Raw genomic sequence first — 11,140 nt, forward strand, 5'->3', positions numbered from 1 at the left:
CCCTGTCAGCAAACAGCACCCCCTGCCTCGTGGAGGCGGCAGCAGCCGAGGAGGCGGTGTCGGGACCGAGCCCCTCAATGAAAGTGGTCTCGCAGCAGCCGCCTCCCCCAGCCTCCCCCCATGCCCGCAGGACGCTCTCTGGGCACAGGAGGAGGCCAGGGGCCGACACCACCTGGTGGGGGAGGAGAGCACTGGGGTTCAGAAGCTGAGGAGGACCCCCACTGTGCTCCTGCTGGGGGGGGGCATTCACCAGCACGTGGCTCTGGTACCGAGGAGCCGAGTACACTGACAGCAGCGCGTCCCGAGGCTCTTCCCCCAGCAGGTGAGTGTTGATGAGGCCATTTTGTCTGCAGCCATCTCCCCCTCCCCCAGCTCCTCTTGGTGAGGCTCTCCCCAGTTTTGAGGAGGTTTCAGCCTCTTCTCCTCGTCTGTCCTCCTTTCCTCCTCCCTCCATCCTCAGAGCTCAGCTGGTTGCTTCTCCTCCTCAGACGTGTCTCTCAGAGGGGTCAGAGGTCAGGCATCACAGTCTGAATGCTCCTGAAAAACAGAAAACAGTTAGAGGTCCCTCAGCTCTTTTTAACACAACGAAGAGTTCACCCTGCTGAAGGTCAAGGGCTGATTTACAGCTCATGCCACCACCCGCATGGATCACACGACCAGGCTGTGTCATGTTTTAAAGGACGCAGCTGGTGAGCTTGTCTGTTTGTGTTATTGCGCACAAATTCCAGAGACTGACAGCCCCAGTGACCTGTAGTGCCGTACGCACCATATGTACATTTTCTAAATGATTTAGCTCAAGTTTTATATGACCGCGCCTTGGCGGTCACTGTACGATAGAGAAGAGAGATAGATAGCCCGAGGAGCTATCCAACATGATATCATATTGCACAGCCCTGGTGCATCTTGTATGCATTTCAAAGTTTTATCCATCTGTGTGCATTGTGGTAACCACTTTGAATGGCCTTTGTCTATGACAACATGCTGTAGAAATAAACTTGACTTGTCCAGAGCGGATCACATCATTTCTACTCCCTAATGTGAGCTCTGTGGGTTGCAGTGAGTGGCAGCAGCCACACACTGACTTGACCTGCTGCCAGGAATACACAGACCACCACCGGGACACGTGCAGGTGGCTGCTGCGAGACCACTTTCATTGGGGGGCTCGGTCCCAACACCTCCTCCTCAGCTGCTGCCGCCTCCACCAGAAGCTGCAGTCTTGTTATTTTGTGGACATATTATCATGCATGGATTTAAGTGCCAGTGATTCTCATGGCCGGCCTGAGTGCACCTCCTAAGAGCAATGCTGGTCACTGTGTTGAAAGTGGGTTTGGGAGGGTGTTGATGGGAGAGAGCCATCTGAACCGAATGAGCCACAGAGGTGCTGCATGTGTGTGCTGTGGCCACTCCAAGCTGTGCTGAGCTGACATCATCACGTAGTTATCATATAGTATGTTGTTTTAATGACAAAAGAGCCAGTCTGTCGTAATAACGTGACAAATGTTTTAATGTGAAAGTATCAGTAAAACAAGGTTTACACAGTCTGTTTTAATGACAAAAGAGCCAGTCTGTTGTAATAACGTGACAAGTGTTTTAATGTGAAAATATCAGTAAAACAAGGTTTACACAGTGAATGTGCGTACTATGAAATATGATCCTACAGGTGCCAGTGCTGGTGAGTGTGGCGTCCTCACCGTGATGTGTGTGAGCCCAGACCCTGGTCCAGCTATTAGCCCCCCCAGTGAGCCACACTGCTGCACTGGGGGGCAGGTTTCCTCCTCAGGGAACACAGGAGGCGCCTGTTTCCAGCAAACAGCTCCAACATGTTGTGCAGAAGCTGGTGCAGCATTGCAACCAGAGCAGGGACCAGTGAGTCTGTCTCACTGCAGACACTGTGCACAGTGACCGCCATGCTCAGCGTTCGGAGCTGTTCTCAGGAAAATAACAAACACTCAAAATCACCGGCTGCATGTTTTAATGATATTCTCCACAGTAATGTTTGTTTTAAGGATAACCACCTTTATTGGCCAAGTATGTTACACACAAGGAATCTGTTTCCGGTACAGAACCGATGGCAGCCATCTGCTCAACCAATGGCTCTAACCATCGGGGGGCAACGGGGGGTACAGTGTCTTGCCCAAGGACAATTCGACATGTGGACTGCAGGCACTGAGATTCGAATCTCAGATCCGCCGGTTGGGAGACGACTGCTCTACCCACTGAACCACAGTAGAACCACAATTTTCTCTGGAATACACTGAATCTGACTTAAAGACTTGATATCCACTGTTCTCTGTTCCATATTTAATAGAACTGACATGAAACAAATACAAGTGGTGGAGACGCCTACAGACATCAGCACCTCTCACAGTGAGCCGCCTCCTGTCTGCATCCGCCTCCACATCAAAGGACCAGTCTGCTGTTTTAGGCCGAAGCGTGAGCAGAGTTTTCCTGCTGTATTTGAGATGGAATTCATTTTAGCATTTCCAGTTATTGATTAACCTGCTGATTGTTTTCTTTATTAAGTGACTGATTGTTTGGCTTGTAAAAATAAAATAAAATAAAATAAAACAAGAAATAGTGAGAAAGTGTCCAAAGTGGCACCAGCACAAGTGTAAGATGGTGAGGCTTCTCTCTCCAGATCAACAAAGAGGAAAAACAGTTAGTCTTCCCATTTGAAGCCATGAAAATAAATGTTTAGCCTTACAATATATTACATAAGAAAAACAATTTTCAAAATGGTTCTAGGCTCGTTTTCTTTCATTTCAGTTCTATACTGGCACCTGGTTTAATTTATAGATACAGCCTCATATTTTAGAACCTGTTTATATAAACTGTAGTGCAGGAAAAGTGCATTTCTCTCTGACGTGGCGTAAAAAGAAAACACTGAAGCTAAACTGCCTACACAGTTATGTTCCACTGACTTGTGTATTTTTCCCCCAAATGCTTTATAATAGTCCAAAAATCGACGCATTCCCATAAAATAATAGTTGCATAAGGAGTGACAGTGCCAGGGTGGTGATTGGCTTTGGGTGAACAGATTGTGGGCTACCTGCAGTTGGATTAGATTATATAATAATATAACATTCATAATATTAACTGTGTGGCTCTGTCACAACTTGTTTTGATGCTGGTGTTCGTCCTGTTTGTGTTAAATGTCTCTGCTGCTCACATTAGTCCAAATCTATTAATCCTGGCACATTAATAACAAATCTACGCTTCAAAGCCGCCAGGAATCCCCCCCACCCGCCACACACACACACATCTCATGCATATGTGCACACGCACGGATATTTGCAGCCCATATACAAACAGATATGATGTTCAAATCACGTCACGGCTCCGCTGTAAACCTGAATACCGACACTGTCACCGGCTCTGACGTCATCCCGGTGATGCTACACATGTCGCGTGATCATAAGAGCACAAACACACGCACGCACGCACATACTCACTTCCGAAGGTGAGACATGAGGCTTTGCATCCATCTATTTATCCAGGCTTTACACCGACCCCGCCTCCGTCCTTGAGCCGCCCAGGGATCCGAGAAGGTCCTGGTGTGGAGGTCCGGAGCTTCACGAACAGCAGGAGAGTGGAGAGAAGCAGGCGTGCAGGCAGGTGTCCGTCTGGTCGGTGGATGATTCTCCTGCAGAGATGGAGACGGAGAGAGAGAGAGAGAGAGAGCATCAACTGCTATAAGTCCACTGAGTGAGAAGGGTTTCTACAGGGAGGAAGAGGAGGAGGAAGGGGCATGTGCGCTGAATACAGAGGAGGTGTGCGAGTGCATGTGCGCGAGTGCATGGTGAATAGCAGCAGAGATGTCCTACCCATGGTCCTAAAGCCCCTCATCATCAGGAATACCCGCCAATAACCCAATCAATAACCCTGATTTTTGATTGGGCATCGATTAATTACAGCCTTTTGTTTTAAACTACCAGCAACACTCCTGATTAGACAGCGTTTCTAAAGGCCTTGTAAGCTGTAGATAGATTGGTTTTGCTGGTGCTTTGTACATCAGGGCACCAGTGAAACGTGCTGTAAACCTTCAGGAGACCGGAGCTGTGGCGCCCTCTGCTGCCGCTTATTGTGAAGTTCACTTCTAAAAACTACTTTTTACTGCATCGCATTTATTTTAACAATTAGGTTATTTTAGCCCACAGATTCTGACTATTCATGCAAAATATAATGCATTAATGTAGATTAATCAGCAGCAGGATCCCAGCATTGTTTAGGTCCCCTTGTGCCACCAAAGCAATTCTGCCCCCCCCCAGTGGACTGATAATTTGTACAGCACATCCCACAGATGCTCAATTGGACTGACGCCACTGCCATCTGGGGACACCTCTGCCATAAAGGGGTGGACTTGGTCTGCAAGAGTGTGCAAGGTGCTACATGTCAAAGTAACATCCACATGGATGCCAGGACCCAAGGTTTTCCAGCAGGACATGGCCCAGAGCATCACACCACCTGTGGTGGCTCACTGTCTTCCTGGTGCTATCTCTTCCCCAAGCAAGCGACACACACCTGCCTGTGGTTTTAATGCTGTGGCTGATCAGAGCAGAAAGTCATTAACATCAGCTCCACCTTCAGCAGCTGCAACATTAAGTGATGAACACAGTATTACATCAAAATTTATAATCCAATAGTATCATGTACATTATTGTGAATTATGCCATTCTGCAGAATGAATGTTGTCACTTTTTGGCTACTTCAAGTAGATTTTGATGCTGATACTTTTGTACTTTTACTTAAGTAACATTTAGAATGCAGCTACTTCTTCTATCATGGCAGAGGACACAGATATTGTTAATCACTTTTATTTTTTAAGTTTACTTCAAAACTAATTGTTGGTAGTGGAGGTGTGTGTCTTCATTCTGCTACAGTAGGTGGTGGTATAGGGACACATTAGTTAAAAAGTATGGACATAGTTATAGGGAATATGATATATAGACTTAGGTTGGGTCATACAAATCTAATACATTACATATTATTGGCAGGGTGGAATCTGGTACATGTGAGTATTTTAAATATGAAAAATTCTAGAGTGTGTAGAAAGAGAAATACTGTACGAACGCAGCAGCCTAAGGCTCCTCACCACAGTGTGCTTTTTGTGTGTTTTGTGTGTTTTTTCTTGTCCTCTATGTTTTTGTTTGATTGTTTTTATTGCACACTGTTTTGGATAAGAGCACACTAATTTCGTTGTACATGATTGTGTAATGACAATAAATTCTATTTTATTTTATTCTATTCTAGAAATTGGCAGGTAATGGGGTACTAAAGGTATATTGGCGATAGAGGAAAAACAATATCAGATGCAAAGAGATTTGATTACATATTTAGAAATAACTGGGTTAATAAATAGACTAAGCTCTTAAGGCCATATTAATACACACTCCGGTACACTAGGTGGCGGCAAGCACCTTTTAAATTGGGCTGTAGTTCGCTATTGAAACTCGAGAAGTAGAAGACGATACGCTGCAGACGTAGAAGAAGCCGCCTGTGATGTCGTTCCTGTCACAGTGCGCAAATGCGCATCCAACGGCACGGGCCTCCGGTGGCTAATGAAAAGACAAGTAGCAGACTGGAAAACGAGACGTTTGAGCGGAAGAGAAAACAGCGCCTTAGGAGGAAGACAGAAACCAAAGGGAAGGTCTGGGACACGGCAGGTAGGACGGAATGTCGTGGAGCTGTGTCTTCAGGTCGGAGTGCGTGCTAGTGTTGCCGCTTTCCTACCTGACCGTGGCGTAGAGCTGGGCAGGCCCACGTCGGCTTCTCGGCGCTGACATCCGTAGTTACTGTACACACAGTTAACCCCGGGATTTGCTGAACGCTCGTGCTGACAGTGATAAACCAAGCTGCATTTGAAAACCTACTGATTAAACGCAAATCTACTCATAAGCAAACATTTCTAAATCAAAACACTGTATTTTATGACTGTGCTGGATACACTTCAATTCGTCGTACACACAACTAATCAAACATAATTTAGTCCAATTGAGGATTAATTTTCAACATTTTTTGCTCGTTTGTCAATAAAGTTGTCACCAAATGACGTGAGCTGCAGACCGTAAGCGGTGGCAGTGATGTGGGCTCCAAAGTATTGAAGTTGACTTGTTTATCAGGGCTAACTACCGTTTAACTGTCGACTTGCCGAATCAGAAGATCTTTTAGGATCCCCGGACTACCTTAATTTGTGTTAAGACATAGATGATCGATGCCGGAAATCCAAGGTCCTCAAAATTTTAGGTTTTTAAATGGAATTTGGTGTGATGTTATCTGTATGGCGTGCATATGGCTAGCTATCAACAACGATTTAACCAATAAATAAGTGGTTTATATGATATAAGATAAAACGTAGTTATTCAGTCCATGTGTGGAGGAAGAAGTTGTCCGCTAATGTCAACTTTAAACTCAGAATAGGAACAGTTGCTAATGTTAGCAGCTGTAGTTAGCTTATCTGTTGCGTTCAGGTAATGCCATGGGATGGGCTATTTACTGAAATTAACAACTACATAAAACTGTTATCAAACTGACTACATCAATAATAGCTAGATATCGTCAGTAACAGACTGTTTAGTGTTTAATAAGTGAAAATATAAAAGTGTCTTTTCTGGCGTTGTGGTTTCGGTTGAGCGGCTCAGACTGTTCAGATGTTAGACGGACCCCGGCTGAAGCACACAGCCGGTAACACGGACAGCAGCACAACAACGCTCAGGGAGAGGGTGAGATAGAGGAACTGTCCCCGCAAACCGAAAATGAAAGGCTATAATTTACAGTGAAACCACCGGGGGTTGTACCCTCAGTGGTCAGTTTATTAGCAACACTTAGCTGAAAATAACGCAGCCTGACACTGTTCGTTGTAAACGCTGTTTATTCATCTGGACACCTCATGTGTGTCCTGTCTCCTCCTCTGTCTCATTTGTAATCTCCTTTGTTTCCTATGTCTCCTCCTCTGACATGTCCACCTCTGTCTCCTCCTCCTCCTTCTGTCACCTCTGTCTCCTACTGTGGCATCTCCTCCTTTGGTGTCCCTTCCTCTGAAATCTCCTTTACTGTCTCCATAGCAGCCATGGTGGGTGAACGCCGCAATGGGAACCTGCTGGTCCAACTTGGCCCGAGGCTTCAGGCTTATCCTGAGGAGCTGATCCGTCAGCGCCGCACCCATGATGGCCAGACAGAGTACCTAATTCGCTGGTGCCTTGTCGCCTTCGATGATGGCTCCAGCTTCGGGGGCGGGGCCAGCGAGGTGGGTGGTACCAGCAGCGGGAGCTCTGGGGTGGGGGTGTCCAGCAGCTCCACGACAGGTGAAACCAAACCAGAAAACATCCTCATGTGGATGTCTACAGAGGATGTGTATGCCAACTGCCCCACACTGCTGGGCAAAAGGAAAACAGACACACAGCGCCCCCTGCAGGCGCAGGAGAAGCTGCAGGGTGGCGAGAGGGTTGACGGAGACCAGAGGAGTGGCGGCGAGTTCCCAGCAGATGTCACCTTTGATGAGGTGGAGCTGTCAGACATGAAAGAGGACGTGAAGAACCTGGTGCGGCGAGCCCGGAAGCAGATGGCCAAGAAGAGTGACTTTTCTATCAGCATCACGCACACCATCCATGTGCTCAGTGCCTATGCCAGCATTGGGTCGCTGGTGGGCGTCTTCAAGGAGACAGGTGCTCTCAACCTGCTGATGGAGCTACTGTGCAACAAGGAGACGCAAACAAGACGTAGTGCCGGGAAGATGTTGCGAGCGCTGGCTTCACACGACGCAGGTAACTACCAGCTTTGTTCATAATACAGTTATTCAGGCAGGTCAGAAGTGAAACATCCATGCAGCATCCAGCATGGCCTTGTTAGGGCCGTGTCTCCAGAGCAGTGTCATGTCTCCTCTGTCAGAGGGAGGAAACCTCCTCCTTCCAAACCAGATCCCCTCACGGTGTCTGACCCACTGTGTCGTCCTCATGAAGCCATTCAGTGACCTAGAGCTGCAGCCATGAGTCAGTTCACTGGTAGAAAATGAACCTCAGCTATTTAGAAGCAACAGTCACCGACATGTTCTGGTTCCACCTTCTTTAATGTGAGGAGCTGATGCTTTTCTTTGTCAGACATGAGAATCAGCTGAGTCTCTGTGGGTCTGTAGGTTGGACACAACGAGACGTGTGGAGACGCCACCTTTGGCTCTGGAGAGTCACAGTGGGACAGGTCATCAGGACAATGATCAGCTGATTGATCAGTGACTGTGCTGTTTTCTACTTAGTTATACACACTAGCACTTTCTCAGGGGTAACTCTCACGCTGACCCTGAGCTCCATCTGGGTCTCTGCTGGAATGAGGAGCCACTGGTGTTCTGCACAAATGTTTGATTTATAAATATTATCATATCTTTTAATGATGATCACTGATAATTGCTTTATTTGGCCAAGTATATTACACACAAGGAATTTGTTTCTGGTACAGACCTGAGGCAGCCATCTGCAGCGCCAACTCACACATGGCGCTGTCCTTGCAAGGCCTTGCTCTGGCCATTGAGGGCAAATTGGGGTTCAGGGTTTTGTCCAAGGACACTTTGACATGTGGACTGCAGACACCGCAAAACAAATCTTTCGGTTGGGAGACGACGACTCTACCCTAAGCTACAGCTGCCTCATACACAGTTTAGCCATTGTGTGACTGAAGACTTGAAAGAAAAAGAAGTTAATGGCTGTTGGTTCAGTGCAGTGATCAGGCTGTCCTCTGTCGCCATGTGAGCCTCACTGCACAGCCTGCTGCTGTGCCTCTGCCTGCACATTCGTTTGTTGTCCTGAGGTCACGTGGAGAACATCCTGGGCCAGGAGCAGTCTCGAGTTTTTCCCATGTGTCACTGGGGTTGCTGACAGGAAACAAACCCATGGCTCATTACAGATCTACGACACACAGAGCAGATGTACACAAGCTCCCGTTACTGTACTTTTATTGGTTTAGTATAAAACTGTAAAATGAATGCATAGAATAAAATAACCAGAAAAAAAACTTACGTTTGTAGAGAGATGCAGGTGTACTTCGTGTCAGGTTAACAGTGAAGACCAGCCAGAACCTTCCTGTACCAAGTTGCCATCCTCCAGTGTTTCCTGTGTGGTGGTGGTGGGGGTGTCTGCTCAGGCACTTCTCTCCTCTCATCTGTCATTCTCTGAGCTCTATTTATCTGTTGTGTGAAAAGTGAATCTAAAAACGAGCTCCGTCTGAATTGGCCTTAACTGCACCTGTGTATGTGACTTGCCCTGTTGCTTGACGGGCTTCCCGGGTGACTCACTGAGGTGCTTAATTAATCGGTCGGATTGATTATTTTTGGTGTGGCGGTGCATCACTGAGAAATGTTACCAGTGGAAACGCTGTCCTCTTTCCAAGTTCACCAATACATCAGGTTTCAGTTCCCACCTTGGACAGAGGCGTCGCCCAGGGGCTAATAAACTAAGGCAAAGGGACGCCAGGGGGTCAATACCAAATGAAGACAATTTCATGTCTGTTTCCTGTAGCTCCTGAAAGAAACTGATAAGGATCATGACCCAGTTTTCCCCAGTCTGAGTTTACTTGTTCTAGAAGGAAGCTGTAAATGAGAGCATAAGATGAGGCGAGATACACTCGCAGAGAAAAAATGGTAAAGGGCTTTTTACACAGCCCTTCACTGTGCAGGGTCTGTAAAGCTTCTTCACCTCTGCCTACCAGTCTCTTGTAACACTACCAGTCTCCCATTCTACACATATTATTAGTGGCATATGATGTTTTGGTGTATGCAGTGGATCGCAGTACTGTGAAATGGCAAAGTGTCTGTGGCAGTGCTGAACCCAGTGAGAGTTCACACCAGCTCTGGGACCTTCTGGAGCTGTTTGGGCTCTGTTAGCTTCTGGTTGCAGTTTGGCAGCATCATCTTAAAACAGGAAGCAAGCAAAGTTAGAGGATAACTGCTGTGTAAAATATGATTGTTTGCTGCTGCATTAGTAACAGTGATAAATCCAGTGAACTTGGGCAAATGAAAACTTCAGTTTGCACATAAAAATACCAGAGTAGAAACACTCTGAATTCAGCAGATCTGCAGAAATCATAGTTGTTTTACTGGGCTGTGGTGGAGAAGTTGGTATGTTGGTAAATCATGAATCATGACTCTGAACAAATGCTGATGTCCACGAATCAAGTGACTCAAGCTTCAGATGTGACTGGGGAGATGAGGGGGCTGTGACCTTCTTCACATTAATGCTGATGACACTGGAGAGCTGGCTCCACCTGCTGTTTAGCTCCATCCATCACTGAACCTCCATCAGTGGAGCCAGGAACAACCAGACGTCACTGTCACAGAGTGTTCCACGTGTGAAGGTGCTGATGGTGTGTGTCCTCTGCAGGAAGTCGGGCCTACGTGCTGCTGTCTCTCAGTCAGCAGGATGGCATTGAGCAGCACATGGACTTCGACAACCGCTACACTCTGCTGGAGCTGTTTGCTGAGACCACGTCCTCAGAGGAGCATGGCATCTCCTTTGAGGGGATTCACCTGCCACAGGTAAACACGCATGTGTTCCTTAATCTCTGACCCAAAACAGTACCCTAAAACTAAGTCTTAAAGGACCAGTTACATGCAAAAGATTTTCATCCAGATGGTTTTATTTTTGTTGACATTTTTCAGATTTGTGTCTGAGTTTTATTGACGTCTTAGAACAGAATTAGGGACAAACATCTGGCAAAAACACAAGACAATCTGAGAGTAAGAGAAAACTGAAAATGTCTCTGTCCATAGCCTCAGTGGTCTTCATGGGTCCACAGGTTTGGACTGCAATGCTGGCATTGAACAGGTCTCACTGACTCAGACGTCCCCAACTTCTCTGACCAAGGAGCTACCTTTAGTGCTACAAGGCTTTGTGAACAACTGTCAGACCACAGACTTAGAACACTGTCCGTATTTGCCCCATCTTGGCCACTCGGGAGTCCCCACTTTGCATGAGGCTGATGGTTTAAAGTAGAAACGTGCACAGTCACTGGCCATGCCCTACAATATTACTGAGAGGATCTTTGATGTTTTCCTTGTCTGTGTTCAGATTCCTGGGAAGCTGCTGTTCTCTCTGGTGAAGCGTTATCTGTGCGTCACGTCTTTAATGGACAACCTCAACACGGCAGGGGCGGAGTCTAG

The 11,140-nt window shown here is 46.9% G+C and overlaps 2 protein-coding genes across 2 annotated transcripts in view; one reads left to right on the forward strand and one right to left on the reverse strand.

The window, feature by feature from the left end:
* syndig1 (synapse differentiation inducing 1) overlaps window positions 1-3,794 on the reverse strand; it is a 15,715-nt gene extending 11,921 nt beyond the window's left edge. Inside the window, 2 exon segments of the mRNA XM_020622285.1 lie at window positions 27-537; window positions 3,453-3,794. Of these exon segments, the coding sequence (XP_020477941.1) occupies window positions 27-454 (428 nt within the window). The 5' untranslated portion in view covers window positions 455-537; window positions 3,453-3,794.
* Window positions 3,795-5,462: 1,668 nt separating this feature from the next.
* cul9 (cullin 9) overlaps window positions 5,463-11,140 on the forward strand; it is a 46,675-nt gene continuing 40,997 nt past the window's right edge. The window contains exons 1-4 of the mRNA XM_020622289.1: window positions 5,463-5,663; window positions 7,062-7,760; window positions 10,362-10,516; window positions 11,049-11,118. Of these exons, the coding sequence (XP_020477945.1) occupies window positions 5,525-5,663; window positions 7,062-7,760; window positions 10,362-10,516; window positions 11,049-11,118 (1,063 nt within the window). The 5' untranslated portion in view covers window positions 5,463-5,524. The remainder of the gene's footprint in view (window positions 5,664-7,061; window positions 7,761-10,361; window positions 10,517-11,048; window positions 11,119-11,140) is intronic.

Source organism: Monopterus albus, unplaced genomic scaffold (genome assembly GCF_001952655.1).
Source record: "Monopterus albus unplaced genomic scaffold, M_albus_1.0 scaffold277.1, whole genome shotgun sequence".
Lineage (NCBI taxonomy): Eukaryota > Metazoa > Chordata > Actinopteri > Synbranchiformes > Synbranchidae > Monopterus > Monopterus albus.